At 44.2% G+C, this 18,974-nt stretch overlaps 1 protein-coding gene across 2 annotated transcripts in view; it reads left to right on the top strand.

Moving 5' to 3' along the window:
• The first annotated feature begins 385 nt into the window (after positions 1–385).
• Positions 386–18,974, top strand: part of LOC110508538 (thrombospondin type-1 domain-containing protein 4) — a 109,143-nt gene continuing 90,554 nt past the window's right edge. Inside the window, exons 1-4 of one of the 2 annotated variants that reach the window (XM_090224238.1) lie at positions 386–1,018; positions 2,481–2,544; positions 8,469–9,121; positions 9,554–10,370. In XM_090224238.1, coding sequence (XP_090080364.1) covers positions 996–1,018; positions 2,481–2,544; positions 8,469–9,121; positions 9,554–10,370 — 1,557 coding nt within the window. In that variant the 5' untranslated portion in view covers positions 386–995. The remainder of the gene's footprint in view (positions 1,019–2,480; positions 2,545–8,468; positions 9,122–9,553; positions 10,371–18,974) is intronic. The other variant, XM_090224245.1, reaches the window with a different exon arrangement.

Raw genomic sequence — 18,974 nt, 5'->3', positions numbered from 1 at the left:
ATTATCGCCCCTCCAGATTTGGAACGCAACGCGGTCAATTGCTTCCCTCAGGAACGCTCGCGCGCTGTACCATGTCACTTCTATTCCCGATTAAACCGGTTATAAAAACGGGTTGGGACCGATGCATGCCAATAACAAACACATCAGAACTAAAACATCTACAAAGACGGACATTTCAGAAGTTGATAACAATAAACTATGTGGGTGTGTCTGTTTCGTCTGTCGACTATTCTCATAAGATATTTGCATGATTGAGAGAGTTCTGTGGAAGGATTCAGCCCCCCTAGTTCCAATAGACCTACGTTTCATAGTCGATGTTGTAAAACAGTAATCTTGAATTGTTTTTATTTAATTTATTGGCTCTAAAACAATAAGGGTGTTGCGTGCGCGCCACGGGGTGCTACTGTCAGCGCTGCCAACTCTGAGCTCCATGAGCAGTTGTCAACAATGAGTTGATGATTATTAGTGATCAGAAAAAGTCTGTACAATAGAACATTCTTATAGAGGGTTGTTGTACAACTCAGAAAGCGGCTCTCAATTACTCAATTATAGATTAGTCAGAGGGGTGCCCGCGTGTGTGATATGGAAGGGAGAGAGAGACTGAGAGAGAGATTGAGAGAGAGAGAGTTGTGTAATCTGTCCATTTTGTATCGCTCTTTTCTCCCCTTCAGGCCCCCCGGCTGCCAGACGTCACACCAGTTTAAAACAAGGACAAAAAAAGTTGTCGGGTGAACGAGAGAAAAAAAACTCTGAAACCCTTCCCCGATCCGAATCCAGGGAGGAGTGAGTGAGTGTGACAGAACGAGGGGGACCGAGAGAGAGAGAGAGCACGCGAAGGAACCTTCTCTCACAGCCACACAGAAGACAGTGGTTGTTCTGACTATCACCGAAAGGAACTGAAAATAACTCACCCCGGGAGTCAACGAAAACACATATAGGGTGGTCAGAAAGTCGTTACCTGAGGGGAAATACTTCAGGGCGAGGCCACGGAGAGAATGCGTCTCAGGTTTCTGTACAGGTAAATTGGGGGGACTCTATTGACCGATAACCTGCTCCACGCTTTCATGTGTGCGAAATGTTTCTAACCAAATTTTATTTCAGTGGGGATGTAGCCTACAGTAAGTGTAGTAGTATACAGTAAGTATATGTTATCGATACGCATTTAAAACTGTTGAAAGGTCAACTGTTGTGAATAAAGATCCTGTGTGTGCTATAGCATATAGGTGAAGCGTACACGCGCATGTGTTGTGTTGCATCGGCACGATATGTAGAAGGAATTTTCCCTCGGGCTGGGGTTGAGGTTAAAACTCACTGTGTCTGGGCAGATTTTGTAACAGTTCCCACTCTCCCTCCCTGTCCACCTTCTCTCGCTCTCCGTTTTTATTCTACAATGTGCCACTGTAAAGAGAAACGTGGACGCGGGTAGGGGGTCGTTAGTTCAGGCTGAGCGGATCTGTTGTGTCAGGCTGTGCGGGACCTTTGTCTGTGGTTTTGGGATAATTGTTTAGTCTAGTGTGGGCCTGGGGACGGTGGGGAGGGTTTCAGTCGGAGGGGAGACGGCGGCGGTACACACATTGGAGAAACTGCACCAGTCACAGCGGTCACATGTGGCCTGCGGATTTGTGATTGCGGTGATGTTAGGGGATTGTGGTGTGTCTTCACAGTTCCCACAATAATTGTGTTGGTGCATCTCAAATCATCTACTTTAGCCCAGTGCTCATGCGTCCTCGTCCTGAGTTTGTAGCTATATAAAAACACTTTAAAGGAACCTATAATCATGTGGCCAATATAAACCAAAGTCGGAGGCCCCTCTCTCCAAGTCTCAAACTATTAAAACAAATGTACATGATGATTTGGGATTGCGAGTGATTGCTTTTGGATGTGGGCTTGTGTGTTTAAAAGCCACAGGGTGTGGACAGGTGGGAGGAAAAACACGGCTGATGTTTGGACGCATTAGTTTGTTTGCACCTTCTCGGCGCGGTCAGATTGATTGAGATGTATGCCGCTGAACCGCTGCTGAACCGCCAGGTCAAAGAAACAGTTATTCCTGAATTCACACGCGGCGCCGGGAAAAAACGACGCATGGTGTGCACCTCTAACATAGCAAGGTCTGGAACATTCGACAGTGTCAACTGAACTGCTGAGAGTTAGTTTTACAGTATGTCCTATAATGAAAGAAAACACATTATGCACGGTGCTTTTACTCATGATAGAACGTTTATTAAACAGCTACTAGACAGGCTCTGGACTGTTAGGGAAAGAGAAGTATGTGTTGACTATTAAATTATATCATTTATGAAGCTACTGAGGCGTTTTGATAGTCTTAGGATATGAGGATACACAGTGCATCCCCATAATACATCCTCTGTAAGGAAACTCATCATATCTGGTTCTGTTTACTAAACCCCTCTTCACTCTTCCTCTCTCTATCCCCCTCATCGTTTTATATCCTCTCTCTCTCTTCCTTACCCTTCTCTCAGGATGTATGTGCTGTGGGGTTTTGTGGCAGTCACATCCTCTCTGACCAAGGCTGAGAAGAAAAAGGTGAGCAGTGGTTTTACCATAGTGATGGTGATTTGAGGCGATTAGTGTCTGTAATCGTAGTTTAGGCTTCTGGTGGATCAGCCCATGAAAGCCTGCAGTGAGTGGTGCACCATCTCACTGTGTGACCAGTGGTCAGTTCTGGCGCCGGGTCAGTGGTCGTGAGTCAGTAATGGTCTCGGCTCTGTGTCAGCTGTGTTTTTGTGATGTCACTCATTACCGAAGTCCCTTGGTGGCAGAGTGGTCCCCTGACACAGAGACAGACACAGAGACAGAGACAGAGACAGAGACAGAGACAGAGACAGAGACAGGTGTGGCTGTTATTTGACCTATTGTAGCCCTGGACATGCTCAGAAATAGAACACACACACACACACACACACACACACACACACACACACACACACACACACAGCTCTGAGTTATGAAATGAGAAACAGATCCACAGAGGAACACATCAAAGCCTTGCCTGTTACACATGCACACACAGCGCACTGGGTTCAGCATGCCAGGCCAGAGCTGGCTTTGCCACAGCACTTCCACAAGGCCATCCATCCATATTCCACAAGGTTGATGATTTTATTCCTCAGTTCATAAAACTGCTTTAAAGCTACTGCCAGCATAAGTGAACTTAGCTTAGACGTCTTCTATTTCCTAGCCCGCTGAACAACATCTAGGGATTCTGGCAGTGAAACTTTGACACCAATTGAAGGCAGATTTGCTCAGGCAGGGGCCAACAGAACCAGAGAGGCCTGTCTAGGAAACACTTGTTACATGTTTACTACATGTTTATCCAACCAGCACTTACAGTCTCACGTCAGAATTAGACCTTCATCCATGTTTCTCAAACGTCAAACTTCAAAGATGTTCCAAACATCAAATTTCAAAGTGTTTAAGGGTAAGTTTAGGCATTTATTTGTATATTTTTTAATGTTTAGTTAACCCATCCTCCACCCCTCTTAGGAAGACAAGTATTTTATATATATTTTTTTTACAGCTTTTCTGCTACATATACATATATTTTACATATACATTTTACATACACAATGTGTATTGTGAAAGATCATACACATTTTTACATACATGGTACTTTTATATAAAGCAATCATATAACAATAATACATTACCAAACAAAAAGCTCTTTAATCCCACCCCTCCGCCACTCTCAGCCCATCCCACCTATCACCATAGACCTCAGCTCTTTAATCCCACCCCTCAGCCACACTCAGCCCATCCCACCTATCACCATAGACTTCAGCTCTTTAATCCCACCCCTCAGCCACTCTCAGCCCATCCCACCTATCACCATAGACTTCAGCTCTTTAATCCCACCCCTCAGCCACTCTCAGCCCATCCCACCTATCACCATAGACCTCAGCTCTTTAATCCCACCCCTCAGCCACTCTCAGCCCATCCCACCTATCACCATAGACCTCAGCTCTTTAATCCCACCCCTCAGCCACTCTCAGCCCATCCCACCTATCACCATAGACCTCAGCTCTTTAATACCACCCCTCAGCCACTCTCAGCCCATCCCACCTATCACCATAGACCTCAGCTCTTTAATCCCACCCCTCAGCCACACTCAGCCCATCCCACCTATCACCATAGACTTCAGCTCTTTAATCCCACCCCTCAGCCACACTCAGCCCATCCCACCTATCACCATAGACCTCAGCTCTTTAATCCCACCCCTTAGCCACTCTCAGCCCATCCCACCTATCACCATAGACCTCAGCTCTTTAATCCCACCCCTCAGCCACTCTCAGCCCATCCCACCTATCACCATAGACCTCAGCTCTTCAATACCACCCCTCAGCCACTCTCAGCCCATCCCACCTATCACTATAGACCTCAGCTCTTTAATACCACCCCTCAGCCACTCTCAGCCCATCCCACCTATCACCATAGACCTCAGCTCTTTAATCCCACCCCTCAGCCACTCTCAGCCCATTCCACCTATCACCATAGACCTCAAGCTCTTTAATACCACCCCTCAGCCACTCTCAGCCCATCCCACCTATCACTATAGACCTCAGCTCTTTAATCCCACCCCTCAGCCACTCTCAGCCCATTCCACCTATCACCCTCGTTTGATTTCCATGTGCCATATATTTTTCAATTGAGCTGTGATGTTTTACATACATTTAGAATCTTTCTAATTCTATAGTATCCATAGATTGTGAGCTAAAGATGAAAGCCTTTCCTACGAGTATTATTATGTTATTTATTTATTCAAAATCGCCCAAAACTGCTATTTGTAAGGTTAATTTTAAATGAATGTTGTGATTTTCTTCACCATTCCTGAACCTGTGACCAGAAACAAGCTACATAGGGGCAATACCAGAATACATTATGTAGTGATTCTGTCTCATCGCAGCAAAATCTACAGAGCTGAGATTCTTGTATGCCCCATATACAGTGGGGCAAAAAAAGTATTTAGTCAGCCACCAATTGTGCAAAATCTCCCACTTAAAAAAAATGAGAGAGGCCTGTAATTTTCATCATAGGTACACTTCAACTATGACAGACAAAATGAGAAAAAAAAATCCAGAAAATCACATTATAGGATTTTAATTAATTTATTTGCAAATTATGGTGGAAAATAAGTATTTGGTCAGTAACAAAAGTTTATCTCAATACTTTGTTATATACCCTTTGTTGGCAATGACAGAGGTCAAACGTTTTCTGTAAGTCTTCACAAGGTTTTCACACACTGTTGCTGGTGTCAACATTTTGGGCCTCAAATGAAACAGGTATATTTTCTATTTATGCCAATTCCTTTCAGCCAATTTGTATCTTTAATTTATGGAAAGCAAACAAGTTTGTTACCTTCTCCCCTTTCCACTTGCCTCCTCCATATTTGTGGTAATGCTGCAATCAGTTGGTTGTAAGTCTGGATTGAGCAGACATTCTCATATATTTTCAATAGCAGCTATATGATTAACATATGATTATGTTAGGTCATAGCCAAGTCAAAAAAACACACAGCCATTTTTCCAGCCAAAGATAGGAGTCACAAAAAACCACAAATAGAGATAAAATTAATTAATCACTAACCTTTGATGATCTTCACCAGATGACACTCATAGGACATCATGTTACACAATACATGTATGTTTTGTTTGATAATGTGCATATTTATATCCAAAAATCTCAGTTTACATTGGCGCGTTACATGCAGTAATGTTTTGATTCCAAAACAACCGTTGATTTAGCAGAAATACTCATAATAAACATTGATAAAATATACAACTGTTATTCACAGAATTAAAGATAGACTTCCCCTTAATGCAACCGCTGTGTCAGATATAAAAAAAACTTTATGGAAAAAGCATAATCTGAGAACGGCGCTCAGAACCCAAAACAGCCAGAGGAATATCCGCCATTTTGGAGTCAACAGAAGCTGGAAATAACACCATAAATATTCACTTACCTTTGATGATCTTTATCAGAAGGCACTCCCAGGAATCCCAGTTCGACAATAAATGACTGATTTGTTCCATAAAGTCCATAATTTATGTCCAAAATAGCCACTTGTTGTTAGCGTGTTGAGCCCAGTAATCCATCTTCATGAGGCGCAGGCACTTCGTCCAGACAAAAACTCGAAAAGTTCCGTTACAGTCCTAGTAGTAGAATCCTCATTCAAGTTTCTAAAGACGGTTGACATCTAGTGGAAGCCGTAGGAAGTGCAACTTTATCCATATCTCAATGTATATTCGGTAGGCCAAGCTTTGAAAAACTACAAACCTCAGATGTCCCACTTCCTGGTTGGATTTTTCTCAGGTTTTCGCCTGCCAAATGAGTTCTGTTATACTCACAGACATCATTCAAACAGTTTTAGAAACTTCAGAGTGTTTCCTATCCAATATTAATAATAATATGCATATATTAGCATCTGGGACAGAGTAAGAGGCAGTTCACTCTGGGCACGCTATTCATCCAAAAGTGAAAATGCTGCCCCCTATTAAGAAAGGGCGATACTTTAAACAAAATGTCATTTTCAATTACAGAAATGTACAACTTCTTAGAAATTAAAGTTGTAATCTGTATAAAGGCAAAAGGACAATTTTTGAATAAAGGATGAACCTTTCTTAATAATCTGCTGTATAACTACTTTATGTTTTAATATAACTTATGTATGAGTAAAGCTTTTAGTAAGAGGTTTAAAGCTTTAATATTGACTAATTTAGCCCCCCAAACTCATATTCATTATATAAATAGGCACGTTTAATTTTGTCTTGCTTAGTATTCCAAATAAAATGTAATATTTTTTTGCTCATATGATTTAAAAAACTACTCGTCTGGAGTAGGCAGCGCCATTAGTAAGAAAGTAAACTGTGATAGGACCAAAGAGTTAATCAATGTGATTTTTCCATAAATAGACAAGCGTTTGCCTCTCCATGGTGGCGGACTTGAGGAAAAACTTGCAACCTTCAACATGCAACCTTTTGCATCAGCGTACATTGACACTTGTTTTTATCCCCTGGATTTCTAACTCCTTGATGTTCTTGTTGGATCTCATTTTAATAGCTAGCATTTCAATGGACATAATAAATAGATATGGAGACAACGGACAGCCTTGTTTTACTCCTCTTAAAAGCTCAATACTCTCTGAGAAGTAACCATTATTTACTATTTTACATCTGGGGTTGCTGTACATAACTTTTAACCCATTGTATAAGAGATTCACAGAATATAAAGTAATCCAGGCATTTATATATACATTCTAGTTGTTCTTTATCAAACACTGTTGAAAAATCTGCTATGAAGACCAGGCCTGATATCTTTGATGTTACATAATGTTCAATTGTTTCAAGTAATTGTCGTATATTATCTCCAATATATCGTCCAAACCTGTCTGATCAGGATGAACAATATCTGGTAAAACCTTTTTATTCTATGTGCTATGCATTTCGCCAGGATTTTTGGTGCCTCCAGTTTTATAAATGGACTGGATCTTTATACTTACCACCAGGGTCCTGTTTTAGTAGTAATGAAATCAGACCTTCTTGTTGAGTACCTGAACGTCTACAAATTTAAAATATGCTAATAATGGAGTAATTAAAACATGCTAATAATGGATCTTTGAGGACATCAAAAAGGTCTGATATACCTCTACTGGTATACCATCAAGCCATGGTGTTTTTCCAAGCTGAAAACATTTAATTGCCTCAAAAGATTCCTCTTAAGTAAGTTGGCCTTCACACAGGTCTTTCTGTAAATGTGTTAATTTTACATTATTATTAATATTATTAGGAAATAAATATTTACAGTTAACATCATTCAGTGGAAATGGAGGAGACTGAAAAGAAAACATTATATTTTGCTTTCAAAATATAATTTGGTGAATCATGGATCTTTTTCGTAACATTTCTATGATAAAGATTCAAGAAAACACTTGTGTATTTTTCACAATTTTCCATCCAATTCGCTTTATTCTTGTAAAACATTACACTTGATCGTTCTTGAATAAGTACCTCCAATTCTTTTTGTTTTTCCTCTAACCAATTTTGTCCTTCTTTAGGCATTAACTCTGCATTTTTAAGGTTAGGGTTAAGTTTAGGAATTAACTCAGAAATCTTAAGGTTAGGCATGAACTCTGAATGGTTAAGGTAAGGGTTAAGGTTTGGGATAGGCTTTAAACAAAAACTTCAAAAACAACTTTCTATCACTGGATTTCAACATGCAACATTTTGCATCAGAGACAGACGCCCATCCACCATCCCCGTCCACAACACCCTTGAATGTAACAGCGCTCACTGTTGTCCCTAGTGGCTGGTTCCCACATCATCTCCCAACATCCTCAGACATGGATGGATGTCTAGTACTGACTTGTATCACGGGTGACCTGGCTGGTTTATCATATTGCTGATCTGTTCTTGTGTGTGTGTGTGTGTGTGTGTGTGTTCGTGTTCGTGTTCCAGGCGACGGGCAGAAGATCCCGGCAGGTGGACAATAGTCCGGAGGGGTTGTGGTCTGCCTGGGAGGAGTGGTCAGGATGTTCTCAGAGCTGTGGAGTGGGCGTGTCACAGAGAACCAGAAAGTGTGAAGCCCCTCCCCGTTCTCTAACTCCTCCCCTCTCCCACTCTCTTCCAAACTGGGGGGGTTCATCGTTCCTCCCAGGGAGGGCCGGGGGTCCCAACCATGGCTCTGTCATCTCCGCCATCCGCCCCTTCTACTCCCCTCATTACTCTAGGAACCAGCCATCCCAGTACGGGGGAGGAGGTGGGGGAGGGACAGAGAGACAGCCAGACCCCTTCTATCCCCCCTCACTCCCATCATCCAATCAGAACCCAGGACTGTCTCTCTATCGGGACACTCCTATAGGAGGAGGGGCAGGAGCTGTGCCAGCGCAGTCCTCCAATCCCACGTCTCCCCTCTATCGCCCGGAATTCTCATCACCCAATCAGGGACCAGGTTCTGTTTACCGTTCCCCCTCATTTCCTGCCCCCCCATCCAGCTACAGCCAACCAGCACATGCCGCCCGCCAGCCAGCCAATCCTGGAACAGGGAGGGTGGGAGGAAGTGGGAGCAGAAGGTCAGTGTTGCCCAATAGGGGGGCTCTGCCTGCTAGTAGGTGAGTATGATTGGATGATAGTGTTGGCAAGGAAACTGTTTACTGTAGATGTTGTGTAAATGTTGTTTTAGACGTCATGTAAATGTTAAGACGTTGTTGTTAAGGCGTTAGTAGTATGAGTTGAGTCATTCGGTTGATGTGAGTCATGGGAGTGTGAGTTGCTGTGCCATTAGATCACTAGTTCTGCTCAATATCATGACCTCCATACAGATAGACTCCTTAGGGCTCTCACTCTCCTGTGCTCTGCCTCCAACTCTCACTGTAGGCTGTAAGCTGTTGGCTCCAGTTGTGGAGAATGTCAATCATTTTAAGAGCAGATAAGAGTTCTGTCATCATGTGTAATATTTCCCTGTCTAACCCCCCCCCCCCCCCTCTCCCTCTCTCTCCCTCTCTCTCTCTCTCTCTCTCTCTCTCTCTCTCTCTCTCTCTCAGGTCCTCTTCTATCCGTCCGGGTCAGTTTGGTTACGGCAGGGTTCCCTTCTCTCTGCCATTACACCGGCAAAACCGGCAGGCCCGCCACACTGAGCACGGCAATGCTACCATAACAACCCTGGTACTAGAGACCGAGGGGCAGGAGGGAACTATTGTTAACATTGACCAAATGGACAGACCCGGAGAAGGAGAAGAGAAGAGGAGGGGAGAGAAGGAGAGGGAGGGAGGCAAGAACCACGAAGGGAATAGGGGAGAGAGGGAGCATGAGAGGAGAGAGGAGGAGAGGAAGACAGAGGGGGAGAGTACGGAGTCACCTGTTGCTAAGGCATTGCTAACAACAACCATAGCTAAACCAGAAAGGAATGGACAGAGGGACATTGACACTCACAGACAGACGGACAGACCGAGACAAGCTGCTGCAGAGCGAGGGAGGGAGAGAGGGAGAGAAAGAGAGAGAGTGCCCTCGACCCTCCCTCACTCACACAGGCCATCTCCCTTCCAGCCCAACCACGACAGAATCATTGATAGACGCGCCCCTCCTCCCCTCCCCCCTCTGCCTCACTCCTACCCCCCCCCTCTCTCTCACCCCTACTCACCCCCTCTCCACCGCTCCTCCCCCGAGCACAGAGAGAGAGATGGGTTCAACCCTCAGCTCCAATCCCCTCACCCTAGACCCCCCCAACCCAACATCTACCCCCTGCAACAACAGCAGCACCCCCACCCCCTGGCCGAGGGGGAGACAGGGGGACAGAGATTACCCCCCCAGAACTACAGGTGTTCGGGAGCAGAGAATGAGTATCGTCGGTGCTTCTCCCAGGTAAGAGCAGATGCCTTGGGTCTTGAAATGCCTCAGTGGTTGGAGTGAAGAGTTAGTATACCAGTATTAACTAGGAGGTGCTTCTCCCAGGTAAGAGCAGATGCCTTGGGTCTTGAAATGCCTCAGTGGTTGGAGTGAAGAGTTAGTAACACCAGTAGTTAACTAGGAGGTGGTTCTCCCAGGTAAGAGCAGATGCCTTGGGTCTTGAAATGCCTCAGTGGTTGGAGTGAAGAGTTAGTATACCAGTAGTTAACTAGGAGGTGGTTCTCCCAGGTAAGAGCAGATGCCTTGGGTCTTGAAATGCCTCAGTGGTTGGAGTGAAGAGTTAGTATACCAGTAGTTAACTAGGAGGTGGTTCTCCCAGGTAAGAGCAGATGCCTTGGGTCTTGAAATGCCTCAGTGGTTGGAGTGTAGAGTTAGTATACCAGTATTAACTAGGAGGTGGTTCTCCCAGGTAAGAGCAGATGCCTTGGGTCTTGAAATGCCTCAGTGGTTGGAGTGAAGAGTTAGTAACACCAGTAGTTAACTAGGAGGTGGTTCTCCCAGGTAAGAGCAGATGCCTTGGGTCTTGAAATGCCTCAGTGGTTGGAGTGAAGAGTTAGTAACACCAGTAGTTAACTAGGAGGTGGTTCTCCCAGGTAAGAGCAGATGCCTTGGGTCTTGAAATGCCTCAGTGGTTGGAGTGAAGAGTTAGTAACACCAGTAGTTAACTAGGAGGTGGTTCTCCCAGGTAAGAGCAGATGCCTTGGGTCTTGAAATGCCTCAGTGGTTGGAGTGTAGAGTTAGTATACCAGTAGTTAACTAGGAGGTGGTTCTCCCAGGTAAGAGCAGATGCCTTGGGTCTTGAAATGCCTCAGTGGTTGGAGTGAAGAGTTAGTATACCAGTAGTTAACTAGGAGGTGGTTCTCCCAGGTAAGAGCAGATGCCTTGGGTCTTGAAATGCCTCAGTGGTTGGAGTGAAGAGTTAGTATACCAGTATTAACTAGGAGGTGGTTCTCCCAGGTAAGAGCAGATGCCTTGGGTCTTGAAATGCCTCAGTGGTTGGAGTGAAGAGTTAGTAACACCAGTAGTTAACTAGGAGGTGGTTCTCCCAGGTAAGAGCAGATGCCTTGGGTCTTGAAATGCCTCAGTGGTTGGAGTGAAGAGTTAGTAACACCAGTAGTTAACTAGGAGGTGGTTCTCCCAGGTAAGAGCAGATGCCTTGGGTCTTGAAATGCCTCAGTGGTTGGAGTGAAGAGTTAGTAACACCAGTAGTTAACTAGGAGGTGGTTCTCCCAGGTAAGAGCAGATGCCTTGGGTCTTGAAATGCCTCAGTGGTTGGAGTGTAGAGTTAGTATACCAGTAGTTAACTAGGAGGTGGTTCTCCCAGGTAAGAGCAGATGCCTTGGGTCTTGAAATGCCTCAGTGGTTGGAGTGTAGAGTTAGTATACCAGTAGTTAACTAGGAGGTGCTTCTCCCAGGTAAGAGCAGATGCCTTGGGTCTTGAAATGCCTCAGTGGTTGGAGTGAAGAGTTAGTATACCAGTATTAACTAGGAGGTGCTTCTCCCAGGTAAGAGCAGATGCCTTGGGTCTTGGAATGCCTCAGTGGTTGGAGTGAAGAGTTAGTATACCAGTATTAACTAGGAGGTGCTTCTCCCAGGTAAGAGCAGATGCCTTGGGTCTTGAAATGCCTCAGTGGTTGGAGTGAAGAGTTAGTATACCAGTATTAACTAGGAGGTGCTTCTCCCAGGTAAGAGCAGATGCCTTGGGTCTTGAAATGCCTCAGTAGTTGGAGTGAAGAGTTAGTATACCAGTATTAACTAGGAGGTGCTTCTCCCAGGTAAGAGCAGATGCCTTGGGTCTTGGAATGCCTCAGTAGTTGGAGTGAAGAGTTAGTATACCAGTAGTTAACTAGGAGGTGGTTCCTGTATGAGTGTAGTTAGTAACACCAGTATTAACTAGGAGGTGGTTCCTGTATGAGTGTGGAGTTAGTAACACCAGTATTAACTAGGAGGTGGTTCCTGTATGAGTGTAGAGTTAGTAACACCAGTATTAACTAGGAGGTGGTTCCTGTATGAGTGTGGAGTTAGTAACACCAGTATTAACTAGGAGGTGGTTCCTGTATGAGTGTAGAGTTAGTAACACCAGTATTAACTAGGAGGTGGTTCCTGTATGAGTGTGGAGTTAGTAACACCAGTATTAACTAGGAGCAGGTTCCTGTATGAGTGTAGAGTTAGTAACACCAGTATTAACTAGGAGGTGGTTCCTGTATGAGTGTGGAGTTAGTAACACCAGTATTAACTAGGAGGTGGTTCCTGTATGAGTGTGGAGTTAGTAACACCAGTATTAACTAGGAGGAGGTTCCTGTATGAGTGTGGAGTTAGTAACACCAGTAGTTAACTAGGAGGTGGTTCCTGTATGAGTGTGGAGTTAGTAACACCAGTAGTTAACTAGGAGCTGGTTCCTGTATGAGTGTAGAGTTAGTAACACTAGTATTAACTAGGAGGTGGTTCCTGTATGAGTGTAGAGTTAGTAACACCAGTATTAACTAGGAGGTGGTTCCTGTATGAGTGTAGAGTTAGTAACACCAGTATTAACTAGGAGCTGGTTCTTGTATGAGTGTAGAGTTAGTAACACCAGTAGTTAACTAGGAGCTGGTTCCTGTATGAGTGTAGCGTTAGTAACACCAGTATTAACTATGAGCTGGTTCCTGTATGAGTGTAGAGTTAGTAACACCAGTAGTTAACTAGGAGCTGGTTCCTGTATGAGTGTAGAGTTAGTAACACCAGTATTAACTAGGAGCTGGTTCCTGTATGAGTGTAGAGTTAGTAACACCAGTAGTTAACTAGGAGCTGGTTCCTGTATGAGTGTAGAGTTAGTAACACCAGTAGTTAACTAGGAGGTGGTTCCTGTATGAGTGTGGAGTTAGTAACACCAGTATTAACTAGGAGGTGGTTCCTGTATGAGTGTAGAGTTAGTAACACCAGTATTAACTAGGAGGTGGTTCCTGTATGAGTGTGGAGTTAGTAACACCAGTATTAACTAGGAGCAGGTTCCTGTATGAGTGTAGAGTTAGTAACACCAGTATTAACTAGGAGGTGGTTCCTGTATGAGTGTGGAGTTAGTAACACCAGTATTAACTAGGAGGTGGTTCCTGTATGAGTGTGGAGTTAGTAACACCAGTATTAACTAGGAGGAGGTTCCTGTATGAGTGTGGAGTTAGTAACACCAGTAGTTAACTAGGAGGTGGTTCCTGTATGAGTGTGGAGTTAGTAACACCAGTAGTTAACTAGGAGCTGGTTCCTGTATGAGTGTAGAGTTAGTAACACTAGTATTAACTAGGAGGTGGTTCCTGTATGAGTGTAGAGTTAGTAACACCAGTATTAACTAGGAGGTGGTTCCTGTATGAGTGTAGAGTTAGTAACACCAGTATTAACTAGGAGCTGGTTCTTGTATGAGTGTAGAGTTAGTAACACCAGTAGTTAACTAGGAGCTGGTTCCTGTATGAGTGTAGCGTTAGTAACACCAGTATTAACTATGAGCTGGTTCCTGTATGAGTGTAGAGTTAGTAACACCAGTAGTTAACTAGGAGCTGGTTCCTGTATGAGTGTAGAGTTAGTAACACCAGTATTAACTAGGAGCTGGTTCCTGTATGAGTGTAGAGTTAGTAACACCAGTAGTTAACTAGGAGCTGGTTCCTGTATGAGTGTAGAGTTAGTAACACCAGTAGTTAACTAGGAGGTGGTTCCTGTATGAGTGTGGAGTTAGTAACACCAGTATTAACTAGGAGGTGGTTCCTGTATGAGTGTAGAGTTAGTAACACCAGTAGTTAACTAGGACCTGGTTCCTGTATGAGTGTAGAGTTAGTATACCAGTAGTTAACTAGGACGTGGTTCCTGTATGAGTGTAGAGTTAGTAACACCAGTATTAACTAGGAGCTGGTTCCTGTATGAGTGTAGAGTTAGTAACACCAGTAGTTAACTAAGAGGTGGTTCCTGTATGAGTGTAGAGTTAGTAACACCAGTATTAACTAGGAGCTGGTTCCTGTATGAGTGTAGAGTTAGTAACACCAGTAGTTAACTAGGAGGTGGTTCCTGTATGAGTGTAGAGTTAGTAACACCAGTATTAACTAGGAGGTGGTTCCTGTATGAGTGTAGAGTTAGTAACACCAGTATTAACTAGGAGCTGGTTCCTGTATGAGTGTAGAGTTAGTAACACCAGTATTAACTAGGAGGTGGTTCCTGTATGAGTGTAGAGTTAGTAACACCAGTAGTTAACTAGGAGGTGGTTCCTGTATGAGTGTAGAGTTAGTAACACCAGTAGTTAACTAGGAGGTGGTTCCTGTATGAGTGTAGAGTTAGTAACACCAGTATTAACTAGGAGGTGGTTCCTGTATGAGTGTAGTTAGTAACACCAGTATTAACTAGGAGCTGGTTCCTGTATGAGTGTAGAGTTAGTAACACCAGTAGTTAACTAGGAGGTGGTTCCTGTATGAGTGTAGAGTTAGTAACACCAGTATTAACTAGGAGGTGGTTCCTGTATGAGTGTAGAGTTAGTAACACCAGTATTAACTAGGAGCTGGTTCCTGTATGAGTGTAGAGTTAGTAACACCAGTAGTTAACTAGGAGGTGGTTCCTGTATGAGTGTAGAGTTAGTAACACCAGTATTAACTAGGAGCTGGTTCCTGTATGGCCATAGTGATACAGTATCTGTGGTAGTGATGGCTGGTTTACAGTAGTAAGGTGTGTATGGGCAGTCATATGGAAACTGTCTGGCTGCTTGTACTGTTATGATCGGAATATCCTTCACGCTTATACAAGCTGTGTGTGTGCGTGCATGCAATGCCAGATCTGACCTGTATCTGTAGTGTGTTGGTGTGTGTGGGGTGGGGGATATGACTGTGACCTGTATCTGTAGTGTGTTGGTGTGTGGGGGGTGGGGGATATGGCTGTGACCTGTATCTGTAGTGTGTGGTACAGTCCCATAGTACCAGATGGGTTAACAATCTTTGGATGGGATTTGACTCTAGAATGTCATAAAAGAGACCAGGAAGTGTTCCCTGGAGCCAACGGTTCATGTTGTTTCACTCAGTCCCAGTCAAATCCATGGAGTTCTATTTACCGGGAGCAGGTCCATCTGGCTCCTAGTGTGGACATACTTCCTGAGGAACCTTGGAATGTATGACATCACTGTCTGATCCAGCCACATCTCATTCTACAGTCAATATGACATAATCATGATGGATTTTTGTCCTGTGTGATTTTAACTATCAGAGAGGAGTTGTGTTTCTTGTGTTTGTGTGTGTGTGTGTGTGTGTGTGTGTGTGTGTGTGTGTGTGTGTATTGTATTATGAGGGGGAACCCCTGGTTAGTGTTTGGTTGGCCACACACACTCTCCTAGTGTTAAACATGTGTTCCAGTGGCATTAACAACAGTCCTGTGATGGTTCACTCACCAGGCTACATATTTGTGTGGGTGTACTATGTGAATGTGTGTCACAACATTCTATGTTTAAGCCTGATCATGTGTGTGTACATGTGTTTACTCTGTTGCATAGAAGCAATAGGGGAACTGAGAGAGGGATAGAGGAAGGAGGGAGAGGAGAAAAGTAGAGGAGGGGGGGAGTGACTCATTTAAGTAGTAGTGAAAGAAGGTATTGTGTATAGAAATCTGTATGCAGAGGGAGGGTGGAGGGGAGATGGGGAGAGAAGGGCATAGCAAACACCGGGAGAGGGAGAGAGACCTGAGAGAGCAAGAGAGGTCACAGAGAGGTAGAGATAGATATAGAGGTAGAGAGAGAGATGGAGCACTCACAGAGAGATAGATAGATCGATAGATAGAGAGCGATCACAGAGGTAGAGAAAGAGATAGAGATGCTGAAAGAAAGAGAGTGGGTAGAGAAATGCAATACACTCTTAAGATTTTTTTTTGTATGGAAATGGAAACCAAAAGGATTCTACCTGGAACCAAAAACGTTCTACCTTGAACCAAAAAGGTTCTACCTGGAACCAAAAAGGTTCTACCTGGAACCAAAAAGGTTCTACCTGGAACCAAAAAGGTTCTACCTGGAACCAAAAAGGGTTCATCAAAATGGTTCTCCTATGGGACAGCCAAAGAATCCTTTTAGGTTCTAGATAGCCCTTTTTTTCTATGAGTGTAGGTCAGAGATAGGGGTCAAAAAGTTACTGGGGTTAATGGGAAATATAGCTAGAGGCAGAGCGAGAGAGAGATAGAGTGTAAGAGATACAGAGACATACAGAGGGATAGAGAGAGACAGAGACATACAAAGAGAGATAGAGAGAGGCGGAGAGATAGAGACAGAGATAGATGGAGAGAGAGAGACAGAGATAGATGAAGAGAGAGAGACAGAGATAGATGAAGAGAGAGAGACAGAGATAGATGGAGAGAGAGAGACAGAGATAGATGGAGAGAGAGAGAGACAGAGATAGATGGAGAGAGAGAGACAGAGATAGATGGAGAGAGAGAGACAGAGAGATGGAGAGAGAGAGACAGAGATACATGGAGAGAGAGAGAGACAGAGATACATGGAGAGAGAGATAGAGAGAGAGACAGAGATAGATGGAGAGAGAGAGACAGAGATAGATGGAGAGAGACAGAGATAGATGGAGAGAGACAGAGATAGATGGAGAGAGAGAGAGACAGAGAGAGAGAGAGAGACAGCAGGAAGAGAAAGGGAAGTATGTGACAGAGGAAGAAGAGAAGGATTCATGGAAAGGTACACAAGCGGAAAGAGAGAGTGTGTGCATGTGTAAGAAGAGCAGAGGTTTTAGGATGAGAGAGAAAGAGAGGAGAGGAAAGTGTGGAATGTGGAGAGAAACCGACTGAAGGAGAAAAAAACGAGAGGAGTACACTTTGACCTGACTTCTGAGTGAAAGGAACTATTAAGAAAGACTACACCTCTTCTTTTCTCTCACTCACTCACTCCCCCTCTCCGTCTTTTCTCTCTTTCATTCTTCCCTTGCTCTCTTTCCCACATCTACTCTAGAGTCAATATTTACTCAGTGTCAAAGGAGCATGCCTCCACACAACAAGCACCTAGGCCTTATCTACTGTATCTAATATACACTATATATACGAAAGTATGTGGACACCCCTTCAAATGAGTGGATTCTGCTATGTCAGCCATACCCGTTATGTATAAAATCAAGCACACCACCATGCAATCTCCATAGGAAAACATTGTAGACAAACTTTGGCAGTAGAGTGGCTCTTACTGAAGAGCTCAATGACTTTCAATGTGGCACCATCATAGGATGCCACCTATCCAACAAGTCAGTTCTTCAAATTTTTGCCCTGCTAGAGCTGCCCCGGTCAACTGTATGTGCTGTTATTGTGAAGTGGAAATGTCTAGGAGCAACAACGGCTCAGCCGCGAAGTGGTAGGCCACACAAGCTCACAGAACGGTGCTGAAGCGCGTAGCACGTAAAAATCATATGTCCTCGGTTGCAACACTGACTACCTAGTTCCAAACTGCCTCTGGAAACAACGTCAGCACAAGAGCTGTTTGTCTGGAGCATAATGAAAGATCACCATGCACAATGCCAAGCGTCCGCTGGTGTGGTATAAAGCTTGCCGCCATTGGGCTCTGGAGCAGTGGAAATGCGTTCTCTCGAGTGAGGAATCACACTTCACCATCTGGCAGTCTGACGGACGAGTCTAGGAGAACGCTACCTACATGAATGCTTAGTGTCACCTTTGATGGAGGAGGAATAGTGTTGTTTTTCATGGTTCGGGCCCCTTAGTTCCAGTGAAGGGAAATCTTAACACTACAGCATTCAATGACATTCTATATTTTTAATTTTATTATTATATATATTTTTTGTGTACTTTTTACCCCTTTTTCTTCCCAATTTTGTGGTATCCAATTGGTAGTTACAGTCTTGTCCCATCGCTGCACGGACTTGGGAGAGGCGAAGTTCGAGAACCTTGCATCCACCGAAACACGACCCTGCCAAGCTGCACTGCTTCTTGACACACTGCTGGCTTAACCCGGAAGCCAGCCGCACCAATGTGTTGGAGGAAACACCGTACAACTGGCAAAACGAGTCAGCGTGCAGGCACCCGGCCCGCCACAAGGAGTTGCTAGAGCGCGATGGGACAAGGACATCCCAGCCGGCCAAATGATGGGCCAATTGTGCACTGCCTTACGAGTCTCCCGGTCGCGGCTGGCCATGTATATAATATACTATACGACTGCATCTATAACAGTCAGTGCTACAATGAGAGATGTATGACAGCTTCATCACAGGAGCAATATTAAGAGCAGTCCAGTTTACTGTATGGTCTAAGATAAGTACCGCTTGAGTTACACTGCTGGTAGAAGTTGCTGCTAGGCACAGATCTGGGATCAGCTTACCCTTGCTAAACTACTGATCTTAGGTCAGTTTCTGGAGGCAACTTCATCCACCCTGATTTACAGCATGATCCAAGTACTGTCAAATGTATCATATAGTTGAAGCAACAATTACTCTACTAAACGGGTATGTACTGTCTGAACAGCCAGTACATAATACCATGTATTATCATGGTATTGGTCTCACACACAACAGAGATGGATGTTGAGAGAGACGTATCCTGCCCTCTCTCCCAAAGTCTTGGCTAAGA

This window comes from Oncorhynchus mykiss, chromosome 3 (genome assembly GCF_057628025.1).
Source record: "Oncorhynchus mykiss isolate SJ-2025 chromosome 3, ASM5762802v1, whole genome shotgun sequence".
Classification (NCBI taxonomy): domain Eukaryota; kingdom Metazoa; phylum Chordata; class Actinopteri; order Salmoniformes; family Salmonidae; genus Oncorhynchus; species Oncorhynchus mykiss.
The sequence above is the reverse complement of the archived record's forward strand: the minus strand, read 5'-3'. Positions and strand labels throughout refer to the sequence as shown.